This window comes from Carassius gibelio, chromosome A15 (assembly GCF_023724105.1).
Source record: "Carassius gibelio isolate Cgi1373 ecotype wild population from Czech Republic chromosome A15, carGib1.2-hapl.c, whole genome shotgun sequence".
Taxonomy (NCBI): domain Eukaryota; kingdom Metazoa; phylum Chordata; class Actinopteri; order Cypriniformes; family Cyprinidae; genus Carassius; species Carassius gibelio.
Window position 1 is genome coordinate 13,021,339 of NC_068385.1, and position 26,614 is coordinate 13,047,952.

The 26,614-nt window shown below is 37.7% G+C and overlaps 2 protein-coding genes across 5 annotated transcripts; one reads left to right on the top strand and one right to left on the bottom strand.

Annotated features, from left to right (window-relative positions):
• Window positions 1-237: 237 nt before the first annotated feature.
• si:dkey-103g5.4 (uncharacterized) lies at window positions 238-22,168 on the bottom strand. Of its 3 annotated transcripts, none has more exons than XM_052617272.1 (32): window positions 21,377-22,164; window positions 20,385-20,608; window positions 19,999-20,154; window positions 19,492-19,680; window positions 17,589-17,706; window positions 17,391-17,501; window positions 17,141-17,312; window positions 16,887-17,049; window positions 15,437-15,625; window positions 15,182-15,356; window positions 13,727-13,866; window positions 13,137-13,438; window positions 11,916-12,073; window positions 11,406-11,645; window positions 9,911-10,246; window positions 9,464-9,838; window positions 7,848-8,018; window positions 7,610-7,767; window positions 7,370-7,507; window positions 7,078-7,225; window positions 5,602-5,735; window positions 5,222-5,347; window positions 4,894-5,083; window positions 4,749-4,814; window positions 4,513-4,656; window positions 4,373-4,432; window positions 3,448-3,564; window positions 3,000-3,151; window positions 2,349-2,435; window positions 1,951-2,097; window positions 1,688-1,846; window positions 238-1,527 (listed from the first exon to the last, which is right to left on the bottom strand). In XM_052617272.1, the coding sequence occupies exons 1-32, from the start codon at window positions 21,582-21,584 to the stop codon at window positions 1,369-1,371; spliced, it is 5,412 nt and encodes a 1,803-aa protein (XP_052473232.1). In that variant the 5' UTR covers window positions 21,585-22,164; the 3' UTR covers window positions 238-1,368. The 3 variants fall into 3 exon arrangements, with proteins under 3 accessions (XP_052473232.1, XP_052473233.1, XP_052473234.1); XM_052617273.1 differs by having other exon boundaries at window positions 11,418-11,645; window positions 21,377-22,161; XM_052617274.1 differs by lacking the exon at window positions 2,349-2,435 and having other exon boundaries at window positions 21,377-22,168.
• A 1,714-nt stretch (window positions 22,169-23,882) lies between these two features.
• LOC128029472 (apolipoprotein A-IV) lies at window positions 23,883-26,250 on the top strand. 2 transcript variants are annotated; one of them, XM_052617275.1, is made up of 4 exons: window positions 23,883-24,009; window positions 24,148-24,220; window positions 24,387-24,480; window positions 25,091-26,250. In XM_052617275.1, exons 2-4 carry the CDS (start codon window positions 24,172-24,174, stop codon window positions 25,881-25,883), a joined length of 936 nt encoding a protein of 311 aa, XP_052473235.1. In that variant the 5' UTR covers window positions 23,883-24,009; window positions 24,148-24,171; the 3' UTR covers window positions 25,884-26,250. The 2 variants fall into 2 exon arrangements, with proteins under 2 accessions (XP_052473235.1, XP_052473236.1); XM_052617276.1 differs by lacking the exon at window positions 23,883-24,009 and having other exon boundaries at window positions 24,025-24,220.
• Window positions 26,251-26,614: the final 364 nt, after the last annotated feature.

Genomic DNA, 26,614 nt, shown 5'->3' on the forward strand with positions numbered 1-26,614 from the left:
TAAAAAAAAAAAAAAAAAAAAAACTGTTTTATTTTTATCGTATTTATATCCGTTTTCTTCTCTACAGCAAGCTGCAAGGACACAGCCACACTCATTCTTTCAGAAAACATAACTTTGAATTACTGTTGAAATGTACTAGATAAAGCCAGAGCTCTTGGGTGTACGCGATGATGAAGGTGCTCCAATGTATTCATAAATATGAACAACGACTGAGATGTAATCCAAAAGCAGATACACTTAAACAGATAAAAGTGTTTTATTGTTTTAGATAAACAAACTATTGATCCCTAGAGGGACATTCAGGCACAAACTAGCAGCTGTATCAAATGTGAATAGCAGAAAAACACCACTATACATAAATAAAATGCAATCAAACAAGACAGTGCAAGACAAAACAATGAGTTATGCGTATAAGTATTTGGTAAACAAGACTGTTAAAGTTCCATTCTGAGACACGAGAAGTGTAAATGGACTGTCTTATACTATCATAGTAAACAGATCAAGAAGACAGAGATAGTTTATACATTGCTACTTTAAAATGTAATCTTTATAATTTTGCCCTGAGCATTCTGCTTTGTTAAATCTATTTTAAACTCAATGCTCAGACCATTATTTTGCTATATTTTTTCTGCAAATGCTTGTCTTTTTCTTTTTCTTTTAGTCATAATCTAATACAATGAGTCTTAACTACTGTGTCATGACCATACAATTGGTTGTTGGTCTGTTTTAATGGTTTTGATACAAACGTTGACAACAGAAAATGATGGTTCTAAACAAATAAATTAAATGCAATGAGTCATATAATCATATTGCCCCATTACACAGAAATATAGCAAGGCTTTATATGTGTGTGTGTGTGTGTGTGTGTGTGTGTGTGCGTGTATATATATATATATATATATATATATATATATATATATATATATAAAATGTAATATATGTGTGTGCATGTTAAATTTTGTTTAAGTCCAAACAAACTGTATGATATTTTGGTACAAATTTGTGTCATTTGGTAGAAGCTAGTCAGAATAGGTAGAAACCAACATGATCAAATTCTGTAACATGGCTTTATTCTCGAAATCGACATAAAAAATGGATTCAATAAAGTTTCGCTTGTTGGGTCTATGCAGATGAAAATATTGCTCATTTTCAGGTTTTTTTCTTAGGGCCATTTTTTCAACTTCTGTACAAGAAAGTAGCTGTGCTAGGTCACCACTAGAAGCAAAACTAGATGATCTAACCTGGTCCAGGGGCCTTTACCACCCAAGACGATAAGGCCATCAGCTGCCTCACAGCACATAACATTCCTTTGAAAGCTGGATTCATCACTGTCAGAAAGGCAGCGCTGTTCAAAGTTAAAATATCAGTTCATGCAGGAGCAGCATCTTGGTTTTCTGGGTCGTCATTGAGTGATGGGTCAGTGTTGAGGCGGTTGATCTCCAGGCTCTTAGGAGACTCTTTTAGAAGACTCTCGACCTGGCGTAACACTGAAGCCTCTCTGTATTTGCGCAGACGTTCCAATACCTCCTGCCCAGAAAACAGCACACATCCGAAATCTCACACTACGACGAGTATTGCTTCTGCCACATCTGTCTGATCCTACGGCATCTGCTACATCCCTGTGAATTACTTGGCAACAGCTACTGAAAACATGAGGGGCGAATATGTCGAAATAAATCAAACTTACATGCTCTGAAAAAACTCCAGGACTTGGCTTCTGGACTCTTTCCAGCAGAAGACCATCGAGAGCTGCATCAGATGCCAAATCTTTCGTCCTCTCATCGTCTGGACTATCAGTTTGTCCCAGTCTGGCATGGAACAGCTCGCTTAGGCCCACCTGTAAAACCTGGAAATGGGGACAGGACATTATGTCAATAAGAAAGACTCTATAGCACATTCCATGCTTGGTTTGTTCAAGCTGTGCTGGAGTGGAGTGGTTACTTATAGCACCTTGAAGAAGGCTCTTTGAAAGGCAGGAATGGTGTCGGTCCTCATCTGGCCGGTGGAAATGTGTGCAGCACAGTGCATTAGCAGCAGAGAGAGACCACCCACCGAATGCAATCTCTGACTGCGAACAAACAGAGTCTTCTGTTCCTCCTGAAAACATAAGAACTGCTAAGTGCACATGGGTTTGTATGACAGAGCACTAAGTAGGAATTAATTATCACTTATCCAGTGACTGACAATCAAGGCCATTTAACCTTAGTGCAACCGAACTAGCCATGAGACCGATTTTATCACAGAGAAAGTGGTGCTAATTATCACTTCTCAAAGTCTGGTAAATTATTAATAACTTTTCTTTCTTTTTATGGCTGGTTCAGTACATACATGCCTAAGCGCCTAGATACCTGATAATAGAAAGAGTTGCGGAAAGCATTGTTATGGTAGTCGTTGAAAGGAAGAGTAGAAGCCAGTCGAAGGGTTATTGCTGGTATCTAGAATGAAGAAATCAAAGCTGTCAATAAACTTAAGGCTGTTTGCATGTAAGTTTGGAGTAAGTAAGACTGTTAAGAAATTAATACTTTTGTTCAGCAAGCACACATTACACTGATCAAAAATAACAGTAAAGACAAGTGACATATTTATATTGACATTGACATTTATTATTTATTAAATACAAATAGAAAAAAAACACACCCTAATTTATATAAATTATATAAATAAATAATTTGATCAACATTAATTAAATATTAGATTATTTTGTATAACAGTTGTAAAAAAAATGCTTTACATAATATTATTTTGTATATCCCTTTAGAAAAATAAATCATAAAATGTCAGAACTATAAATGCGGGTACTCATAAGATTTTTTTTTTCAACTGGTACATTTAAATTATCTAACCAATTAAAACCAAGCTGCATATGCAACCCATCACCTTGTTAAAATATCTTTTTTTTATCATGCTACTTTGTAGTTGTAGTTACATTTCATTAGTTACTCCCAACACTGTCTATGAGAACATAATAATAAGGGAGAAAATGACAGACGGATCCAGACCATTTTATGTAAGTGAAGATGCTGGAGCAGAAACTGTCCATGCTGGTAGAGCAGAAGCTGTCGTGGGTTGAGGGTTTCAGAGCTCACTTGAATCAGCTCTCCCTCACACTCCCACTGGGCATCCATGAAATCCATGAATGACTGGCCTGCACCTGAATGCATGTACAAACTCACACCATTTAATGAGTCAGACTTTGATCACTCAGCATCTTTGCGAACTTTAACAAAAAATAAAGCTGTTAATTAATTACATCATCACATGAGTAATAAGTTATAACACAGCCCCTTAACCTTATGAAGCTGCTAAATATAAAGCTCAAGTTATATTCACACAGTGACATGTACATGATGTTTTTCATGGCTTTAAGTCATCTTTTGCTATACTAATGACTTTGCAGCTCTGATGAGTTCAGATTGCACGATTCAGTGGTGATAATTAGAGCCTTACCCGCAGGCTGGATCTTGAGAAGGCCTCTATCTCTGGCACTATCCCGGAGCTGTTGCTCCACTTCCTTCATCAGCTGGAATAGAGGAGATAGTGCTACTAGTCTGGACCAGTCTTCCTCTGCAACACCATAAAACAAATACAGAACACCAGTACAGGAAAATCAATGTTTCTTAGCATTTACTTGTACTTAGATTTTAGGTTCTTTCCAGCTCAAAATATGTCATCACAATCCTTAATTACTAAAATGTAGTTCCTAACACGTTCTGAGTGGTTTTTAGTATGTTGCCCATCCTCTAATACTAATACTCTTGTCCTAAAAATGAATCCTTTTTTCAATGTTTGTTTTGGGGGTCATTTTTCTGCACTCAAAAATTGGAATTCACTGCAAAAGGTAAATTGTCTATTGTCAATAGTGCAGTTTATGTACAAACACAGTTTAACCAGAAACCAGCTTTCTTTTGGTCAACATGGTGAATCAGTGTGAATAACCTGAACACACGAAATCTGCATGGGGAAAACTTTCACCCTGGATTACTACTGAAATGATTGGATTTTACATCAGGAGCATTTGAACCTGGCCTGGGCTTGGACTCAAATGAGCTGTTTTCGACTAGTCATAAAAAATATGGTCTTAGAATCCAGTCGTGTCCAGACTTGAGTACTACAACACTGGCAAATGGTGCAATAACTGAAGTTTAATACCTAGTATTAGGGATGTGAACATACTCTAAGTGTAAGCAAGTATAGGAAACAACACCCCAATAATAGCCATAATAGTCATAGTAGTAATAGTCATGTGCAATGTAACAATGTTTTTGCATTAGTGTTCTCTTGTGGTTCAAATGTGACCTTCAAATATAAAAGAACCTATGAGTCTTTAAGATATACTGGTTCAGCTCAAAGCTCTCAAGTAAAATGCTCTGACCTGCTAGCTGTGGGATACTGATGTGTGCAGACAGACCAGGCTCCTGGAGAGATTGGACATCTGAATGGAACAAGAGAGAACATCATGTTGTGATCTGAAATGAGGATGCTGGTAAGATCTCTGACTTAAGACACCCTCACCCTGGCTGTGGTTCAGCTGTGTTTTTTCCTGACTTTTCTGAGTGTAAGATGGGTTTGACAGAGGAAGAGAGGGCACCAAGAGGGCATTCTGTTCACTTGCAGGTTGAGCCTTCATTTGATCTTTAAAGGACTGAGTTGAGACACCTGGAGCAGCAGGAGACACAAACACAGCTGTGAAATTCTACAGGCTGACAACCAGAATCTCACTATTTATTGTTTTGTGCATTGAAAAATACCTTTCACAACCGGCACAGATTCGGTCCACGCTCTGGAAGCGCTGTCTCGGCTGAACGCCTGCTTCCCTTTTGAGAAACATTTTGCAACTGAAACAAAAAGCATGATTAACTTTCAAGTAATAAGGCATAAATGAGGTTATTGTACCAGAGCTTTGCCGCCGCTGTGCGCTGGTCGACTGGCCAAGTGCTTTGGTTTCCTCCAGCAGCTGAATAAGTCGTTCAAGCCGAGGGAGGATTTTCTGCTGAGTCATAGCTATTACTTTCAAAGGGTTCCTCACACCCTTGGGCTGCAGCATGCCAAAATCCTTATACCAGAATGTGCCAGAAACCAATGACTAGAGGAAAAGAATCAATTCAGTAGACTGTCAGAGGTAAAGGTGGAATAAAGTCTGCTAAAGCGTTCCTAATTGTCCCAAATAGATACCAAACAGCTCTAAGATGAACCTGCACAATTGGCCTCCGGCACGTGTTACCTGCGCAATGTCAGCACGCAGCTGGCAGACCTGCCGAGCACAGTGGAGAGAGGAAAGCGCAGCATCCAGCTCTGCTTGTCTCTGCATTAATTGCTCCCACAGATCCTGCTCCCTCAGTTTTCCATTCTGTCATAATCAAAAAGACACTGTGTTATTCATCCCAGACCACACTCCATCAAACAAATGGACAGTACAAAGCCAGAATATTGTCGATCGCACCAATAGTCATGTGAAGGATATCAAGCTTCCAGTGTATTGATCTGCTCATTCATCTGTTCAACGAAGTAGTAATGAGCTCAACAGACTGTTGTCAGCATTGTATCTTTCTCTCTGAGGGTGAGAGTGTGTTTTTATGTTTTAATGTAAAAAAACAAGCTGACCAGATGCTGTGTTTCCTGTGCCGACAGCTGATCCCGGTCCTTCTGCAGTCTCTCCATGGACACACTCACTCGGTTCAGCACGGCCTTGAGCTCAGTGTGCCAGTGACACTGCTGCTCCCACTCCTCCTCGTCTCCTTAAAGGAAGAATTCACACAGAGATCAAAACTTTTCCATTACTTATTCACTATCTTGTAATTCCAAACCCTAAACCTGTTATCTGAAACAAAATTGAGGACAACATTTTTTTCCAAACAATGATAGTTAATAGTCACCTTTGTTAAGCCAACAAACTTGCAATGCAATATGTAACTATGTTATATTTTGGAAATCTGATGGCTAATTCATATGAATGTGTACGATCTCATTAGTACGTTTTCTTAAGTTCTAATTAGGAACTAGTGATAGATAGGTTTAGAGGTTCATGTTTTTTTGTTGTTGTAACAATTGTACATACGAATTGCATCCTAACATAGTTACGTTTTCCAATGAGATTGGGCTGGTTAAGCTCCAAACATTTGCTCCAAATGAAATTGGCCCATGTGACTCACATGCAATATTATCAAGTCTTAGTGAGCATCAGAGACTTCATTCTTTCTAAAACTTAACAAAAAAATTAGGGCCGGGACTTTAACGCGTTAATGAGATTAATTAATTACACAAAAAATAACGCGTTAACTAAGATTAATTAATTACAGAAAAAAATTCCCGCATTTTTAATAACTTATTTTTGCACCGCGGAACGTTTCTCACTGGATGAGTTTCGGCGGACCGATTATGCTGGAGCACCAACTAGCGTTCGCATATCACCGCAGCAGCACATCTACGAGCCTCAAGTATCACCTCAACGCAAAACATATAGCAGCTAGCGTGGACTTTACACTTTATGTTGAACTATGTATTATTTTGTTGGTGCAACAGTTTATGTTGAACTCTTTATTGTTTTGGCCAATGGAGAGTTGGACTTAGTATGTTATGGCGTCTGAAGCAACAGAGAGATGTTTTCTAATAGTCAGTGTTTCCAATGTTATATATATATATATATATATATATATATATATATATATATATATATTTCCTGAATTTCTGAAAGGTACTATTTCTAAATTGTTTCTAAATATGCTATTGCTACACTTCATGGCAAAAATTGCACTGGTCTGCTAGACTTGGTTGAACAAAAATAAACAATATTTTGTTGCTTAAGCTTATTTATTCAGTCATTATTCAATGGTATACTATAAATCCATGTGAAAAAAAATTACTTCTCACTGTTCTCAGATCAAATATTTATATGCGATTAAAATGCGATTAATTTCGATTAATTAATTACAAAGCCTCTAATTAATTAGATTAATTTTTTTAATCGAGTCCCGGCCCTAAAAAAAAATCATACCAACTTCAAATCATGAGTTTTATGTATTGAATCTTTAAAGCATAGTGGTTTGTGCTCTCAGTGGGAGTATGAATGTGAGGACTGACCTCCTGTGAGAACATGTAACACATGGGCTTGTAGGAGCAGCGATAACTCTGAGTTCTGGAGAGCTTTTCTCTGGGCCTCACACTGAGCGCTTTCCTGAATCTCAGCGGCGGTCTCCCTGAGCTGCCTGTCTGTGTCCATCCAGTCTATCTGTTTCACGCACACACATGAACATGCAGAAATCACATTCAGGATGCAGGTATGGTAGAAACGCCTCCCATCACACTGACACTCACCAAAATAAAAACAGACACTTGGTCCAAAGACTTGCATTTTAAATAGGCCACAACTCACAAAGTCAGACTCCTGTATGGATGTGGACAGATAGTGTTTAATGGCTCTGTCAAAGTCTCCCACCATCTCCTCTTCCTTCAGTGTCTGCTCACGCCAGTAAGTGCCCTGTACACTGCTCTCCTTCTGGAGGGCTTCCACCTGAGGCGAACAAACACACATTTGCACATATTTGCACACATATAAACACCCTCAAGCCAAATGAGCTTTTATGCTGCTGTGATTTCGTTCAACTTCGCTCACCGTGAGACTGTCTGGGTTATCTCCTAACAGGAGAATCTGGGACACAGTTACAGGAACCACAGTCCGTTTCCAAACATCCAGACTGGCTCCCACAACTGGAGCCAACACCCCTGTCACTGGGTCCACCGTCTGCGCTCCAAAATGCATGGGAACTAGCCCTGAGAGTCAAAATATACTCTAGGTTAACATTTAGAGATTAATGTAACTGGATTTGAACATTACTTGTAACTTCCATTACCTTTACCATCTGCATCCTCTATGGTTCCTGCCAGGGGCACAATAGATCCTGACACCCAGTCCAACTGAGCTCCCAGAACTGGGACATGCAAACCCGAGCCTCCAGGGTCAGGATACTCCAACCCGGGGAGAGCTGGCAAGGAGAGCTCAATCCCAGGAAGCTTGATTTCCCCTAAAGGAAGGGAAGAAAGCAAGGAGGCAAAATGAGCTTTAGCAAAAAATTCAACTTTGATAAAATGACGGTAAATGTTAAACTTAAAAAATAAAACCTACATTTGATACAAATAAAAACATTTTATAAATATGCAAAATGCAAAAAAGAAAAAGTTAAAATAAATATTTAACAAATGTATAATTAAAATAAAAAGAAATATAAAAAAATGTACACTGCCTATCAAATGTTTGGGATCAGTATGTTGTTGTTTTTTTCCAGCAAGGATGCATTTAATAGATCAAAAGTGACAGTCCACACTTATACCTTGTTAAAAAAAAAAACTATTTCAAATAAATCCTGTTCTTTTGAACCATTTTTCATCAAAGAAAAAAAAATAGTATCATGGTTTGCATAAAAATATTAAGCACCATTTTTAAACATTGATAATAATAATAAACATGCACCAAATTAGCATAAAATGATTTCTGAAGGATCATGTTGACACTAAGTTCTGCAGTAATAGCCTGCTGAAAATTTAGCTTACCGTCACCGGAATAAATTATATTGAAAAATATATTAAAATGATAAATGATATTTAACATTTTAATAGCTTTTCACAATAGTGCTGTTATCACTGCATTTTTGATCAAATAAATGCAGCCTTAGTGAGAATCTGAGACTTTTGAATTGTACCAAATAGCATATACTTACATTAATCTCACTTACCTACATAACCTACTGTTAGTGATATTACTACAAAGCTTTTATTTGGTATTAAACACCACTGTTATCATAAAGGAAAAATAATCAAAACTGATGAACACTGTCTGAATCCCGTATTAAATGACCCTTCACTACGCTCCACTCACCATTGGCTACTGTTGCCAACTCACTCAGACAAGCCTTATAGAACATCACATAAGAATGAACTGGAAATGTCCATGAACAGTATGGTTTTCAGTAAAATCTGCTCATAAAATGGTAAAAAAGTGATTTGATATTAATATTACATGGACTGGAATGAATTGTGACACTGCAAAGTATTTTTCTTAAAAGAAATTGTTAAATTATGCAGTGGCTTGATCAAAAACTGCAGAGACAGTCAATCAGAAAGGAGGGAAATATTTCAACACATTCACAGCCAACAGAAAATGAAAAAGCCTCATTTGAATGGGATTAAAAAGTGAACTTTTTAGTTACTATCCACATCAATTTTTTTATAATTTCCAAAAAACTATCCAAGCACACAAATTCTCCATAAACTTTAGAAAAGAAAATGGTAGACAACAGTTGGCAATCTACATCTGGCAACTTTTATAGCTATTAAGGCAGAATTGTACCAAAGTATCAATAACTGTGATAGCAATTTTGTTAGAATGGTATATTTTTGCAATAACCTAACTTATATTAATGTGCAGCTCATGCGATGTATAGATGTTTTGTACCAAGGAGCTCCTACCCACCCACACTACCGCCATTCTCCGCCACACCCCTGGCCTGTTCCTGCACAGCTTCCAGGCGAATCAGCAGCTGTAACATGCAGTGTTGGCTGCTTTTCCAGGCCTTCTCCTGCTCAGATGTTGCTGCCGAGAGTCTGTCCAGGTCACCTTGTGGATCTGCAGCTGCTGAGCTCCACTCCTCACTGAATCCTTGCAGGAGCTCTGCCACTCGCAAGCAAGCGCCCAGAGCCTGGCTGTCCAGCAGAGCCTGGAAACCCCCAGCATGAGGCACCACCTTTCCTCCTCGCACGCTGCCTCCACCAACCCGCACCATCCGTCCGCTCAAGGGCTCGATGAAGGACTCGCCTAGGTGAAGCCCCCCAACTGGAAGTACAGCCCCTGAACAGAGACACTCATCAATCGGGCTGTTTGAACATGCTGAGACATTTTTTCAACAATCAGAAAACGGACCTGTATGGGGATCAAGACTGATGCCTGTGATGAGCACTAGGTCACCTGTACGTGGGTCCAGCATGGGACAGCCTATTTGAATAGGCTGCTTCAGGCGCAAGATGGGACATGTGTACACTCCTCCCAAAGGATAAACCAAACCAGTGTGTGGATGGATGGTGACTGCCAGAATAGGCACCAAAACACCAGTGTCACAGTCACACATGGGTCCTCCGAGCACCAGCCTTTGGCCTGAACGAAGCCCCCGGAGTTTGGAAGCAGCATGGATTTCAGCGTGGCGGGATGGAGGGTACGGAATGAAAGGAAGCAGGGGTGATTCCCATTTTCCCACCTCACCTAAGAAAGAAAGGGTTCAATAACATTTCAATCAGCATTAATACATTTACAATAAACGTGGATGGGGCCAATCCATAATGTTAACATATATGTTAAAAATGGTATTGAGGTTTTTTTTGTTTGTTTGCTTTTTTACAGTATAGCCACAAGATGTGAACAGTGTGTGTGTGTTAACATGATTTGAATATAAAAAAATAATTAGCATTTTTAGCATCAGTGTGACCATTAAAATGGCTAGTACTTTTCAGCTTATATAATACACATATAATAATCATAATAATAATAATAATAATGTACTTAAGAAAATTTTAAAGTTTCACATTTTCACTTTTAAGCACTCGAAAAATGACTTCTATTGAAAGTACTGTACACTTGATGAATTGGCAAAAATTCTATACAAAAAGTTTTACGTTTTTAAATTATACAAACAAATATTTCATAAATGAAAATAAAAAAATAAAAATAAACAAAATATTTTAATCATATATCATTATAATATTTATAACACTTGTGACGAGTGGGGCAGGGCTGAGAGCAATGGGAACCTAACCTTTTACTTACCTTTTATTAATAATACAATAAATCTGATAATTGGTATTAATCACCATTGTGATTGTATAAGAAAAATGTATCTAAATGATGAATGTTCTGAAAGCTCTTACACTGTTGCAGTGAGATCCCATATTAAATGACCCTTGGTTGCTGATGCTAACTGATTCAGGTAAGTTTTACAGACCATCAAATAGGGAAAAACTGGAGACTGGGAATTTCATTAAAAGACATTTGTGGCACAATGTTGATTACCACTTATCCCTCCTTTACCTCTTCTACTTTTAAAAAGCAAAAATCTGGGTTACAGCTTCACTGCAATGACAATTTAAAATCTAAAACGCCAATAAAAATGACAGAAATAACTCTACAGTTCAGACTTTAAAAACAAGTACTTTTTTTTATAAAAAGCTGCACATCCTTCAAAAATTGGCCCCTTAGACTTACTTCCTAAGCACCTCACTGTAACTTCAGATTTTTATTTATTTATTTACTTATTTTTAATGATCGAGTCTGAATTATTTTTGCTGTAATCAACATTAAGCGCCGTTGACTGATCTTAATTTAAACTGAACTCAGAATATTCTTTTAAATGTACAAACGAGCATACCTAATGACTCACCCACACAAGCATCAGCTGTACAGACAAGGCTGGAGGAAGCAGGATCAAAGCCCACGTTCCCAGCCACAGGCAGTAGTTTGCCAGTCTGGGAGTGCAGGAAGAAGTCCGGGGGAACTGGCATGCTGTGTCCACTGGCTAGTAACATATGGGCGTTAGAGTTGGGCTGAATGAGGCCTGTGAGGGGGTTTACATGAACAGCATCACAAGCTCTAAGAGATCCATCAGGAGCTGCGGAGGGAAAAAAGAGTGGAATCTTTTTGTGTTTCTACACACTTTAATCAATCAGTCATGCAACAGACATGCCAAGTTGAGCCTCAGAAACTATTTGTCAGGATTTGACCAGCAATGCGTGGGCAATGTTGTAAAATACCTCCACCTAGTGGTGTAGCCAGGCTTTTCGAGGATGGCTATTTTCTATAACTGTTAGCAAAGCCACTGACTGAAAACAATGACAACATTAGGTCTGAATTACATGGTTAATATCTGAAAAGGTCTCACAGATGATGTCTTCCCTACTGAGGACTGATCCAGTAGCAGGGCATAATAGCTGTGCTCCAGTGCCCTCTTTAAGCACAACCCAGGCCCCCAGCCTCTGGCTCTCCACTGATATCTTCTCAGTCATCTCATCAGCCAGCACAGCTAACCGCTCCAGAACACTGCAATGCACAACATATACAGGAGGTTATGAATCATGGATTAACAGAACATTTAAATAACAGTGCCAACAAAACTATTTATATAAATTAAAGTTTGAGGTTTTTTTTTTATGAAATAGTTATTTATTATGAGTTTACTATGGTATTGACAAAAAACTAAGGTTAAGGAATGCCAACACATTGGGATGAGTGGATGATTTGGGCTTTGAAGTGTCAAATCAGAAAGAGGTTCTGAGGGAGGTGAAGGGCAGGCTGTGCAGAGGCTGGGTAGATCCAGAGGCATGAAGTCAGGCAGACATTGGTTTTACAGTGGACTGTCTGTGTCGTGCCCTTCCTGGGCGTCAAGGGCACCTTGCTGATGCCTCTGATGCTTATTTTATCAGATGTGGTGTGTGTTGAGCAATGACATCATAGATATGAGGAGAAGCAAAATGTCTAGTTTTTCACAGTGAAACCTACTTTCATCATATTATGCTAAGGCTTAAATCATACTGCATCCGGGCAGACACATCGGATAAAAACAGCACTTTCTAAACAAATATGAATAATTTGTGGGTTCCCCGGTAAAAAAAAAAAAAAAAAAATCACATTGGGGGGGGATCCTCTGGTAAAATTCACATTCCAGGTTCCAAATATCATGTTATTGGGGTTACTTCAACCCGCGAACATGAAAAACAACGTTAAAAACACTGTTAAACCAGCCTTTAAAACTTTTTGAATGTGGTCTCCTAGAAATCTCTCACCAATGTTATTACAAATTTAGGTGAATACTGTATTTAAGAATACAGTAAAAATTGTAATGCTGTGAAAAGTTATTATAATGTAAATGACCTGTTTTCTATTTGAATATATAATTAAAAATGTAATTTAATTCTGTGATGGTGAATTTTCAGCACATTGTCACATGATCCTTCAGAAATCATTCTGATTAATTCAATTATTTTAATAGTATTAATTTGATAATATATGTTTAATCAGCTTTTTGTAGTTGAGGATTTGAAGTTTCGAACACACATCTAAACATGAATAAACAAGCAGAGATAAAACAGACTCCATGACATACTGGTGCTTGATGTGTGTATCCCAGAGCGAGGTCTGACCCTCAGCCAGCAGTCTCAGAAGCCTCGTGCTCTCTCTCAGTCGCGCTCTGAAGGTCTTCTGCATGGCCTGCTGCGCTCTCATCTCCACCCGCAGGATCTGGAGCTGGCTGTCCAGTAGCTGTGTCAGCTGATTGCCCAGTGCTCTTCGTCTCACCATCTCCTGCTCCACCTGCCTCTCCAGACCTTCGGTTTTCCCTCCAAACATCCTCCAGCCAGGGTGAAGCTCTCTCAACTTCCCCAGCACCCCCTGATAAAGCTGCTTCACCTAGACAGGGCACATGTTTCCATCAATGAAACAAGCCGACAAAAGAATGCTATGCTTACAACTCATTTTACAAGTTGATCCACACACTTCGCCCCAGTGAAGTAAGAATTCACTGCTGTATCCCACATGGTCTCATAGTAAACCGTGACAAAGGAGAGACAGTTAATTTTAACTGAGCATCTCAGTGATGTTGTTTAATAAGGGTAAATATATTTGAACTTTATGACGGTGATATTTGAAGCTCATAGGGGCAGGAAACAGACTGTTGTTCTTCTTATAGAGTCTCACCTCTCCTCTGAGCTGCCCGAGACGTATTGTGACAGACACGCTGTGCTTGAGTAGGATGTCGTAGAAGGTGCTGGAGCTGAATCCTTCGAGATCCACTTGCTCTTCATAGTCCCAGAATTCATTTGACACCAGAGCCACCGCTGCAGACAATGTGAGAACAGTCTGTGGGAATACTAGTTCTGGATAGAGGCAATGCAATAACATAGAACTGCCAAAAGTGTAACACACAATACACCTCCTCACAATCGTTGCATTGAAAACGAAGAGTAATCTTTGGTAACTGTGTATGATACTGTCTAGGACTCTATGTGTTTGTCAAACAGAGATATGGTTCTGCCAAAACGTCAGGGGTATCCTAAAAACTTGTACTTAAAATAAATCCGTTTTCTAGAGCCATGATGAATGAGGCCTGATATCACGGTTATCTTAAGCAGACAAGGAATCTTGGCAATGGATGTTCAAATGCTATTGGAGAAAATAATAAAAACAAGCTTTCGAGATCTTGGGGAAACTGTTCTATCTTTCATTGTGAAGTTCAGAGGGATTCCTTGTAATTTGATAATGTCTAAAATCATGTTTGCTCATTTTAAAACATCTATAGATATTTTTCTATCTTTAGAAAAAAAGTAGCTTTAATTGATCAATGTTTTCCTTTTTTTTCAGCCATTAGATATTTTATAAATGTATATAATGTATATACTAAATATAATCATATTTGGATAACATTTTACAGTATGGTTCTACATTACTGTTTAACAATTTTTTGGTCTAAGTTTGAAATATCACCGTTTCCACAAAATATTAAGCAGCACAACTGTTATCAGTACTGATAATAATAAGGAATATTTATTCAGCAGCAAATCAGCATATTGTCAGCAGATTTCTGAAGGATCATGCAATACTGAAGACTGAAGTAATGCTGCTGAAAATTCAGCTTTTCCATCACAGAAGAAAGTTATATTTAAAATAGTTGTTTTTACAGTATTTTCCGGACTATAAGTCACACTTTTTTTCATATTTTGGCTGGTCCTGCGACTTATAGTCAGGTGCGACTTATTCATCAAAATGTATTTTACATGAACCAAGAGAAATGAACTAAGACAAATGAACCAAGAGAAAACATTACCATCTACAGCCACTAGAGGGTGCTCTATGCTGCTCAAAGTGCTCCTGTTTACCACTGAGCAGCATAGAGCGCCCTCTCGCGGCTGGAGACGGTAATGTTTTCTCTTGAATCTTTGGGCTAAACAAATGCGACTTATAGTCCAGTGCGCCTTATGTATTTTTTTTTCCACATCATCATGTGGCTGTACATAAGCATTATGGTCAAGGGGATGAACCAGGTACACACAGGGATCTTGTGTAAGGTAGGGCTAATTTTGTAAGAAGGTAGCATATGTAGCCCCTGTTAGTACAAAAAAGGTTGTGTCTGTGGTTTGTGACGTCAGTAGTTACCTTTCTGCGTTGAATCCTCAGTCAACCCCACCTGCAGGTTTCTATGTGTTTTTTTCACAGCCACCACCCTGGAGCCCTTCGATGAATAGTCGTCCATGTTGTACCTTAGCTGCAGATCACGGTACCTGACCTGAGCTGGCAGTTTCTCAGGCCAGCCGTACTCCCTGAACAAGATCTGTGAGGACACAGTGTTCACTCACTTCAATAAGCCAAGTTAACCCCAAGGTTTTTGTTAAAGCCTTCCTTATCACTTACCAATATAATGACACACAAGCACAGGATTACCACAGCTCCTACTAAAAGCCCACCGATCATCAGCCAGTCGGGGCGGAGCAGCAGTTGGCGTCTCTGTGCGATGCCCATGCGAGTCAAATGATGTGGGTCAGAAGGGAAGAAGGGTCCAGAGTCATAGCACTCTCCACCTGCAGGCACTACCCTCACATACTGAAGGGACCAAACAATTAAATCAAAGAATAACAATGGACATAGTGCTTGATTTTTTTATTACAACTAACAGTTTTACTTTTTTTTTTTTAATTTTTTATATGTGAAAGTCTTGAAAACTGTTTATCATATCTTTTTTTTTTTTTTTTTTTTATGTTTAATTATGTTTAATGTTTTTTGGTTTAGTTTTTTCCTTGTCTCAGACCATCCATTTCAATCTTCAAATATGAATAATTCTTAACTATTTAAAATTAAGATAAACTAAAAAAACAATATTTATATATATATATTTATATATATATATATATATATATATATATATATATATATATATATATATATATATATATATATATATATATATATATATATATATATATATATATATATATAGAAAATTATGTAAATATTTATTGTGTGAAACTTATTTATTGATCACTTAGATAAAAAAATATATATAGTAAAATACAATTATGTTATTTTCACAATAACAAGCTAATTTGCCCCAAAAAGTTAAGAACAGATGAAAATGTGAGGTGTGATGTCTGAGAAAATAAGAAATGAATGGTTTTATAACTTAGAATATATATATATACACACAAACACACACATATGTGTGTGTGTGTGTGTCTATATATATATATATATATATATATATATATATATATATATATATAGACACACAATGCTTTAAAAGAAAAGGGTATTACTTTTCTTCAGTAAGGATGCATTATTTAAAGAAATTTGACAGTAAAGACATTTATGATGTTTCGAAAGATTTCTATTTGAAATAAATTCTGTTCTTTTGAACTTTCAAATCATCAAAGAATCCTGAAAAAGAAAGTATCATGGTTTACACAAAACTATTAAGCAGCCTAACTGTTTTTAACATTGATAATTACAACAAATGTTTTATTAGCACCAAATCATTTTATTAAAATTATTTCTGAAAAATCATGTGACACTGAAAACTGGACTAATGGCTGCTGAAAATTCAGCTTTGAGTCACAGGAATAAATATTTTTTTAATATATTATTATATTATATATATTAAATATATATATATATATATATATATATATATATATATATATATATATATATATTGCAATATTACTGTTTTTAATGTATTAATATATATAAAGCACAATTTATTTACATTTTTTGTATTTTAGTTTTTAATTTATTTAGTATTTAGTAATACAGAATTGTAATAACTTTTAACAGTTATACGTCATAACTTGAAAATGGATCATAATACCATGTGCCTATGCTGGTGGCTGCTGAGTTTGAAGGCGTACACCCCAGGCTCATGGAGACTTATGGAAAACAGGGAGTGGGTAGATCGTGGCAGCTCTTGGTCCTGTGCCAGTAATCTGAAGGGTCCCCAGTCAAACGCATTATTAGTGTTGTACAAGCTGTCTCTGTGAAAAAAGCAGGATTCCCTCTGTGACACTCTGGGACAGTAAAAAAGTGAATGGGCTGCAGATGAATCACATATCAGCATGTACTTACACATCATACTGAGGATAGTGCTGTTGGGTCACAGTGAAGAGAAGAATGTCTCCCGGATGTAAGCATGCTGTTGGGTTCAAGACTCCTCTAGGCCTCATGTCAGACGTACCGAACGCTGATGATTTACTGGACCAGTGAGAGTCCCAATATTCCTCTTTGTCTTTGATGTTTCCTAACAAAACATATCTCATTAAACATGTCTAATACACTGGTTATGTGTATATATAAGATATGTTGGTGTATAAGATACCTCTGTCTTTATCTAGGGGGTCAAAGTGGCTGTTGGTTTGCTGGCTGTGGGCCAGAATCAACCTCCTGACCTCCACAGGGACGGCATTAAGCAGACCAAAGAAGCCCGTTTCTGCACAATGGCAAACAGAGAGCAGGCTGCTGATAAACCGTGGTCATGAAACCCTCTGTTTTCTTGCCCTTGTCTCTGTCAACTCACCCCCTGTTTTAACTGTGTACACAGGCCTGGAGAAGTTGAGCTGCACATTGCATTCTAAGCTCCCACAGGAGTCCCAGTGTTTGAGGACGCTCTCCAGCATGCTTCCAGACATGCTCACCTTTTAAGAAAAAAAGGGTAGTTTAATAACACATAGGGCAGAGTGTAATCCTATTGCTGTTTGTGCTAAGCTCTCACTTGTGTGTAAACAGGGCTGTATTACACTCTCAATGTCTTGTGCAAGTCCCTCACATTGTGTACTTTGTTGTAATGCTATCCAGTCATACTGTGTTTCCTGTATTTTTTGCAGTTAATAAATGCAGGAATAAAAAACTGAAAGTTTTTGCTTGTTGTTAGAGTATCTTTAAACAAGCATATCAAAACTATGACACTACTTACATTTCCATTGAGTTACTCATTACCAAAGAAAAACAAATCATTCTACACTTTAATTAATTTTTGTTACTTAAAGTACCCCATTATGCCATTTCGAATATTGCCTTTCATGCAGTGTGTAATACTAAAAAGCTGAAAGTGCACGATAAATAAAATGATTGTCTCCCGAAAGAAAGAATAGACTCTGAACAGCCAAATGAATCATCAGTAACTTGATCCACACTCAAGCACTTTATCTTATTCATGTGGAGAGGAAAAGTAAATTTGTTTTATTTTCACATCACAAAGATGAGGTTGCAAAGAATCAGCAGGTAAAAAAAAAAAAAAAAAATGTTGTACCACAGCCTAACCACCATGGGAACATAGCAAGGCCGGTGGAGTGAAAGATAATGAGAGACCCTTGCCCACTCACCGGTCTCGGGTCCCACGGAGGAGCTCCGGAAGGATAAAAGGAGGAGTAACGACAGTGAAGGACAAGAGAGGACAGGCCAGGACTATTTATATCGTTTTGTTTCTGTTTGTGCACGCCAGTCGTCCGTGAGGGACACAGTTTTGTGTTTATTTTGTTATTAAAATTATGTTTAAATTACTTTTAAATAACAGTTTCTTTCACCAGGCAATCTACTGTACCTCATGAACAGTTAAATGTTCCCCACTTATTAGCCTATTGCAAAATATTACAACAAAAATGTGCAATATCCTTGTATTTATTTGTTACAACCTCCATACTATTACATCCCTGCATTTCACTGTATTTTAGTCCATAATCATCTATAGCACAACTGTTCATACAATTTATTTATTTTTAGATTTATTTTGCAATATTTGTCTTATATTTGTCTTACATTTTATGTATTACCTGTGTGTTGTTGTTGTATCTGTGTACTGGAAGCTTATGTCACTAAAACAAATTCCTTGTATGCGCAAGCATACTTAGCAATAAAGCTCTTTCTCATTCTAATTCTTCTAAAATGTTCGCCGGTTCCCATCTCCTTCTTCCTGTGGCTCTCAGCCCTGCCCCACTCATCACAAAATGTAAGGAGTTATTAAGGTTTATCATTATTGAATGGTAAAAATGTCCTGTTTCAACCCCTGGCTCTTAATGCATCGTGTTTTCTTCTGGAGCATCAGTGAATGTTTGAAGCTTTCTGAATAGTTGTGTTTGAGTCCCTCAATTGTCCTCAGTGTGAAAAGAAGGATATGTGTAGTGGTGTATTTTTTTTTTATCAAGACTTTGAAAGGCTACAATGTTTAAATGCATGCATTTAAATATACCCCTGTTACTCCTATCAAAGCGAGAGGTAATAAATTGAAAAGTTAGGCCTGTAGTTTTATGAGGATGTTATGAAATCAATTACATGCATTTTTACTTTCTGGGGGAAACATTCATTTGGCACATTGCTTGTAATGTGTTACCCCAAAACTAGACTACTATATGAGGTATCATAGTCATTATGTTTTGTGTCTCCTTCCTAACACCATATTATGATGTGAATGCACTAGGCCTGACCTGTTGATTAGACTCAGTGTAGAGCAGGTAAATGCTTCCAGTGCAAACCAGCTGCAGAATTGGACTCAGGATGCTCCGGCACCAGCCCACACACTCAGCCCTGTCTGGCTCAGGCCTGGACAGCCCTCTGCAAGCACACAGGCCCAGGGAACCATCATAGCCCTCATACAGCTCAGGAGATGGACACACCTGGTTGGTAAAACATTTGACATATTGCTCAATGAGAAAACTGCGTCACTGGGTCATAGGGTTCAGCATGTGGCCCCTTTATGTGTGCACTAAAAGTTCATGGAGAAATGTATTTTACTTTACAGGTCACTGACTTGCAGGTCAACCATTCACAAAAAAACTTTGAAGATTGGATGTCTTTCATGAGCAAAACAAGCAAGTTATGACGCACCATTCATAAAAGTTTGAATGGTAAGTATGTCATCATCAGTGTGCAAACAGCACAACTGTAATGCAGGTTCCTATTACCCCGGTTTCCTCTTCCCTTTGGGTGCTCACCTGCTGGGAGCAATGCTGCTTCCATTGCTTGTGGTCCAGACATTCTCCATGCTGGTTTCGTGCTCTTCCATCCTTGCAGATCTCATAGACCTTCAACACACAGGCTTCTCCTTTCTGTGTGTATCCCAATGTACATGGACACTGTCCGTCACTGGCCTACATTCAGGATTGGGAAGACAGTAGCCATTAGAGACAATAAATCCAGACTGTTTTCCCTAGTGACTAGTAACTGATGAAAAGAGCATTCAGCAGTCAGTGAGAGTGGTAACCAGACTCCCACTGGGCTGAAACATGAGCATCTGTCTGAGCAGAGGTCTGCAGATTGCTTCTCTACAATACACTACAAATACACAAGAAATGATGTAAACAATGCAATAAGTTGTAACCTGGAAGACTTGACCCTCTCGCAGACATGTACAGCTGTCCTGTCCAAGCAGAGGCTGCTGTGACCAAGGCCCACAGGGCAGGCAATTGCTCAAGCCTTCTCTAGGTCCATAGTGATGTGGCGGGCAGCTGATGCAGTCATTTACAGACTGGGCCCAAAAACTTGGTCCATATGTTCCTCTTGGACACGGAACTGGACCCTCACCTCCCTCTGGGCAGTAAAAACCTTCAGAGTGCACAAAATTATAAGGTTAATCTTGCTTCAATTATCAAACTCAATTTCATTCTAGGAACAGTTCACCCAAAAATGTGCAGAAAATTTACATCCAAGATGCAGATAAGTTAGTTTCTTTATCAGAACACTTTTTGAGAAATTTTGCATTACATCACTTGTTCACCAATGGATTCTCTGCAGTGAATGGGAATGAGAAGAGAAACCAAACAGCTGATGAAAACATCACAATTATCCACACAACTTGAGTTCATAAATTAATGTCTCTTGAGTTAAAAAGCTGCATGTTTGTCTGTCATCAAATCTATAAAACAAATCAAAACTTTTAATAAAGCAATTTAACTATAAATTACCAGAAATATTGGTCTTAAATATGACTTTAATGATGAAAAATCTTGATGATACAAACACGCAACCTTACACTTTGCAAGACTTTTACTGATGGAGCTATTTGGACTCTCATTCTGATGGCACCCATTCACTGCTTGCAATTTAATTATCACAATTGATAATACTTTTAACAATATCAAAAACGATTAATGCGCTTTTTAGATCATTGCAATCTAAAATAATGAGTATAATGCATTTTCAGAGTTTTATAGAACAGGTGTAAAATATAATTATTTTTATTATACATATAAAAACACACATAAAAGTAGACATAAAAATATGATCAATGCATGGTAAAGAGTTTAAGACAGTTGTCTTGTTCACATTGTAATAAAAATTAACCCCTGAGACTAATAAACACCCACCAATTACCTGGTTTGCAGGAAGATCTCTCAGGAAGTCTTAGTGTTATGTTTGATCCAACAGCAGTGCTCAGTCTTGGGGCAAAGAACCAGCAAAGTAGGGTAAGCCAGCAGAGGCAACGCCAGAACGAGCACATCATGTCAGTTTGCAGCCCAGGGCTCAGAGGAAGCTCAAAGGCATACAAGAAGTGCTTTCCCTGCCATACTGAATGATTCATGAACAGTCTAGAGATAAAGTATCACACATGCCAATAGGTAGAAAGTTGCAACCCGATGCTCTCAGTTTAGATTACAGGCCACAGTCAAACCATGAAACTGATTAATAATTTTAGCCATGCTTTAAATGTCTTTCAGCACATCTGAAAAACTTCAAATCAGTCACAAGTTGCCATTTTATGAGAAAAAGTCCAGACAGATCAGAAATGTCACACTTGTGTACGCTTTCTCAAACACTTTGGCAAGAGAAGAGAACATTCCAGGCACTCTCTATTCAAACAAGCAATGGGATGCTGAAACAACAAACCCTGTTTTTCACATCCCTTGGCTTCATTCGTTTTGATGCACCCAGTAAGCGACAAGGTCATGGTCAGCCTAGTAAACTGATTGCAATATCTGGGTTAAAGTTGAATCTGGATCCAGAGCTATAGCAGTATAAACAAGTTCGAATTATCATCAAACACTTACATAAGCAAAAATCGTTACACTCTTTAAACTTAGCAAGGGACTCTAGTATTGACAATGCAAATCAGACATGTAATACGTAGAGTTAAAAACATTGTTTAAAAATTGTATGTATCTGTATGCCAGTTAAACACTATGCTGCTTACTGCTTATTATGACTATATCATTTTTGATGTAATGTGATTAAAATCATTGTACTTGGACCCTGAATTAATTTAGCTGAGTTTGTGTGGACTATGACCTAATGGGGACTTCAGTTACGCAATACATTTTCACATTTCACACACTTTTAGCCCTACATAAGAATGAACTCATCTGACAAGGTAGCTTTACTGCTGAAGTTATAACTTATCTGATAAAACTGATAATATATGTTATAGTTAGCCTATTTATAAATTGATATCCATTCCCACAAAACAACTTGTTGCACAATTTGTTATTGCGAAGTTAAACTCAGTTCATGGAGAGTCCTCCTGCAGTCTCCTCCTAGATAACAACTGTGTCCGTATTTAAAGATCTCACTAGTGACGCATTTGTAAATGTGACCCTGGACTACATCCTAAGTCTTAAGTCGTTGGGATATATTTGTAGCAATAGCCAAAAATACATTGTATGGATCAGAATTATTGATTTTGCTTTTATGCCAAAAATCATTAGGATATTGAGCAAAGATCATGTTCCATGAAGATATTTTGTAACTTTCCTACTGTAAATACATTAAAACTCAATTTTTGATTAGTAATATGCATGGCTAAGAACTTCATTCGGACAACTTTAAAGACAATTTTCTCAATATTTCGATTTTTTACACCCTCAGATTCCAGATTTTCAAATAGTTGTATCTCGGTCAAATATTGTCCTATCCATACATCGATGGAAAGTTTATTTATTCAGCTTTCAGATGATGTTTGAATCAGGAACAGAATCCTTTAGGATTCAGTAGTAGTAGTAGTAGTAGTAGGAGAAGAAGAAGGATATGAATATTTACCTGAAACAAACCCTGCAAAATGAATATTAAAGTTTGGCAGCGATTAAGAATTTTTAATAAATTTTAAATGTGTGTCACGTACCTGAATTAGTATTTCCTAGGCCAAAGAATGTTACAGTACATTTGTGAATGAATATAGTGGGATTGATCCAGTTCTGCTGAAGTGTATACATTCTGTTGAGTTTCCATTCGTTTTTTTGGGTCAGTGATAAGATATATGACTTAACAGCCAACCTTTTTTTTCTTCAGAAATTTAACCAGTGATACACTGATAATATTTAGGAAAAGGTAAAAGTGATGCTCACATTGTCACCATAATTGAACGATTGTATAAATATATGATTGGAGATAAACATGTCATTGCCTGGACAGCCAAATAAATGGAGCAAATTACAATTACGTAATTCTTTAGATTTACACAACACACTACCCTGGACAAACAGTATGTTTGATAACTAAAACTATGGCAGATAATGCAGCAAGCACAGGCCTCGTTGGTTCATTCTCTGTGACTTATTTCTGTGTCATTGCTGTGGGAAAGCTAAGGAGGAATCAACATGACTGATAAAACTAAGCCAAATTTCATGCAGTTGAGTTCACATCCAACATAAGCCCTGCAGGACAGAGCACCGTGAAGCCCATGTCGTAAATGTTATGTACTCAAACCTGTTCACTATAAGAGCCAAACACCTAGTAGTAAACATTCCAATAACAATGACCTCGCATTAATTGGAATTGCGTCAATATTGGCCTTGATGTGACATCACTGGGGCTACTCTGAATCTGTGTTGTTGGAAGAGAGCAGCTTTGAAGAGGTCACTCTGCAAAATATCTTTAGGTTCCTAGCGCCTATCGTTATCAGACTGCCCCTCTACGTGGTTTGTGTTGACACAGATGAAGAGCAGGACAACCTCTGATAAGGGAATGCTTTAAATGTGGACCCCGAGAAGAAATTCTCATCTTCACATCAACAGGTAAGGGCCAAATATCCACTTGTAGACTAATTGATTTATGATATTTGAATGCTTCTCTTTAATATATTGGCAGTCAATAACATTTAAATAAATGAATCTAATTACATAAATCTTTCTTTCTTTCTTTATTTCCTTTAGAATAACCTGCAACACTACAAAAATATGAATATGCAGTTTGTTGCATTGGCTTTGGCTTTAACTGCTACAACAGGTTTGTTGCTTCTTCAGTTTTGTATATTATCAATTTCCATTCCCTCTAAAATGGAGATTTGTACATTCCTTATTTATTTTTTGTCTTTTCACCTGCCCATTGCCTGTATGGTGACTGCAAGATCTGTCTCTTTTTTCTTATCTAATGCAACCATACTCCCTTTCAGCATTTCCACTCAATGATGAGATCAGTCGAGACACATGGAGTTTACAGAGAGACAATCAGGCCATTGACAAGAAACATTTAGCAAAAGACTTAAAGTAAGTTCACTCTCATATTAGAAGAATTGACAGTACAGTACAATGAAATAATGCTTATTTATTTTGTCTATTTTCATGCTGTTTTTAATTTCTTAAATAAGATGTATTTTTATATTTTTTGAGGGACATGAAGTGAAAATGTCAATTTGCAATACATCTGTAGTGATATCATAATGAAGAAAATGGCTCATAAAAAATAATAAAATTCTCGAATGGAAGACCTTATTATTAGTTATAATATTGTATTATTATTTCATAATATAACAATTAATATTTGTAAAACTTTCGTAACGCCATGTGGTGCAACCAACCAATAGAGTAAAGATATTAATGAATTGATAATTAATAAAATTAAAAAAAAAACATTTAAAAATGTTTTTGAAAATAATGAAGAGAAGTGTACACTTAAATGTTTTCAAGGTGTATGGAAAATGTTATTAGTTTTTACTCTTTTTGTTGTATAAGAGTTTCTTAAACCATATGAACCAAAAAGAATACAAAAAGTACATTTTGGACAACTAGTTAGATTTTTTCCTTCTCTTTATCATGTGCATTCTTGTCCACATCCAAGTCATTGTCCAAATCACTGACCCCTGATCCTATTTTGCAGTGGTGTGTGGAAGAACCATGTTGTGAGCAATGACCTTTACTCCCAAGACTCTTACAACCCCATGGCAGCTGAACTGAGTCGCAAACTGAGTATGGAGTCTGAGCGCCTGAGGGCTCGTCTCAAGCAGGAGCTTGCTGAACTGAGGCAGAGACTCTCTCCTTACCCCAGCCACCCGAAACACACTATGGCCAATGTCAAGGAGTTCCTGTCCCCCTTCACTAAGCAGCTCCAGACGGCTCTCCAATCCAACACTCAGGACCTCTGTGAGAATCTCAATCTGAACCTCCAGGACCTGAACCCAGAGGAAGCCACACTCTACCAGGAGGCAGTGCAGAGGATAATGCTAGCTTTGGAGGTAAGCCACCAGAAGAGGACAGCAGCCTTTGAGGACTTTAAAACAAAAGCATTTGAGGCTGTAGAGGAGGAACGAGACAGTAGTGGAAAGGATCTTTGGGAGGAAGTTACCGCCAGGCTGGGACAGGAAGTGTGTACCTTCAGTTTAGAGGTACAAGGTCAGGTCGCGGCACTCAAGATAGCTTTGGCAGGCCATCTGGCCTCGACACAGCCTCCAAGGGATGTGATGGCTTCAAAAGTGGAACAGTTCTGCCAGAATTCCTCAGCTCGGAATCAACAGTTTATTTCCAACTTAGACCAACAGATGACTGCCCTGCAAGAAAACCAGAGTCATGGTGAGTCAGCTGGTTTCCATCAGACAAACATAGAGTCCATACAGGAGGATTTCTCAACTAGACTCACAGCCCTATTACAAGACATCGTTCACACTCTAAATTAAACAACACACCTCCATTCCTATCAGAAATGCAACTGTGATGTACTGTAAATAACAGCTCTTATGTTTGGATTGCACATTGTGACTTGTCACTTTTGTAGAACAATGTTGTTGTTTGTACAGTTTTCAGAAAGATCCTTATGTAAAGTCCAGCGAAATCCATTGAATTGAAAGACAACAGAAAACCTTTCTTCCGTTTGCTGTGATAGATTTTCTGTGTAATGTGTGGGTATACTGTTTCATAAACATGTAAATAAAGACAGGTTCAATTTGTACATTTTTTAAAATGAATATATGTTGTCCAGTGAATATTGTCTCAACCACAGTATATGAATAAAAGTTATTTCTAAATAAATCACATCTAAACAATTGTGATGTCATATTAATAGCAAATCATTGGCTCATACAGAGGTTTTCAAACAGGTCCATGGAAAAATTATTTTTATACTAAATTCATATTCACCTAATAGTTGGCAGAAAACTTTCCAGATATTATTTGAATAATTTACTTTGCTTTTGGTACAGTTAAACTAAAAGCCAATTATTTAATATAGAAATGTTACGTTTGGGAACCCAGGGAAACACAGGAGACAAGAGATCCAAATGCAGTGTGGGATTTAATGGGAAATCCAAATCAGAATCCAACAAGCAGGGGTCAAAACCAAAAATAAATCCAAACAAACAAAGAAACAGGGAATGGAACAGGAACAGGAATAGGAACAAGAAACTCAGGA

Bases quoted from the DNA above. Each gene is read 5' to 3' on its own strand.
- LOC128029472 (XM_052617275.1), top strand. From the start codon at position 24,172: ATGAATATGCAGTTTGTTGCATTGGCTTTGGCTTTAACTGCTACAACA. The intron at 24,221-24,386 runs GTTTGTTGCTTC...ACTCCCTTTCAG, and splicing joins GGCTTTAACTGCTACAACAG to CATTTCCACTCAATGATGAG. The intron at 24,481-25,090 runs GTAAGTTCACTC...CCTATTTTGCAG, and splicing joins CATTTAGCAAAAGACTTAAA to TGGTGTGTGGAAGAACCATG.
- si:dkey-103g5.4 (XM_052617272.1), bottom strand. From the start codon at position 21,584: ATGAATCATTCAGTATGGCAGGGAAAGCACTTCTTGTATGCCTTTGAG. The intron at 15,357-15,436 runs GTAAGTGATAAG...GTGTCCTCACAG, and splicing joins GCTTGTGTGTCATTATATTG to ATCTTGTTCAGGGAGTACGG. The intron at 4,815-4,893 runs GTACAATAACCT...GTTTCTCAAAAG, and splicing joins ACAGCGGCGGCAAAGCTCTG to GGAAGCAGGCGTTCAGCCGA.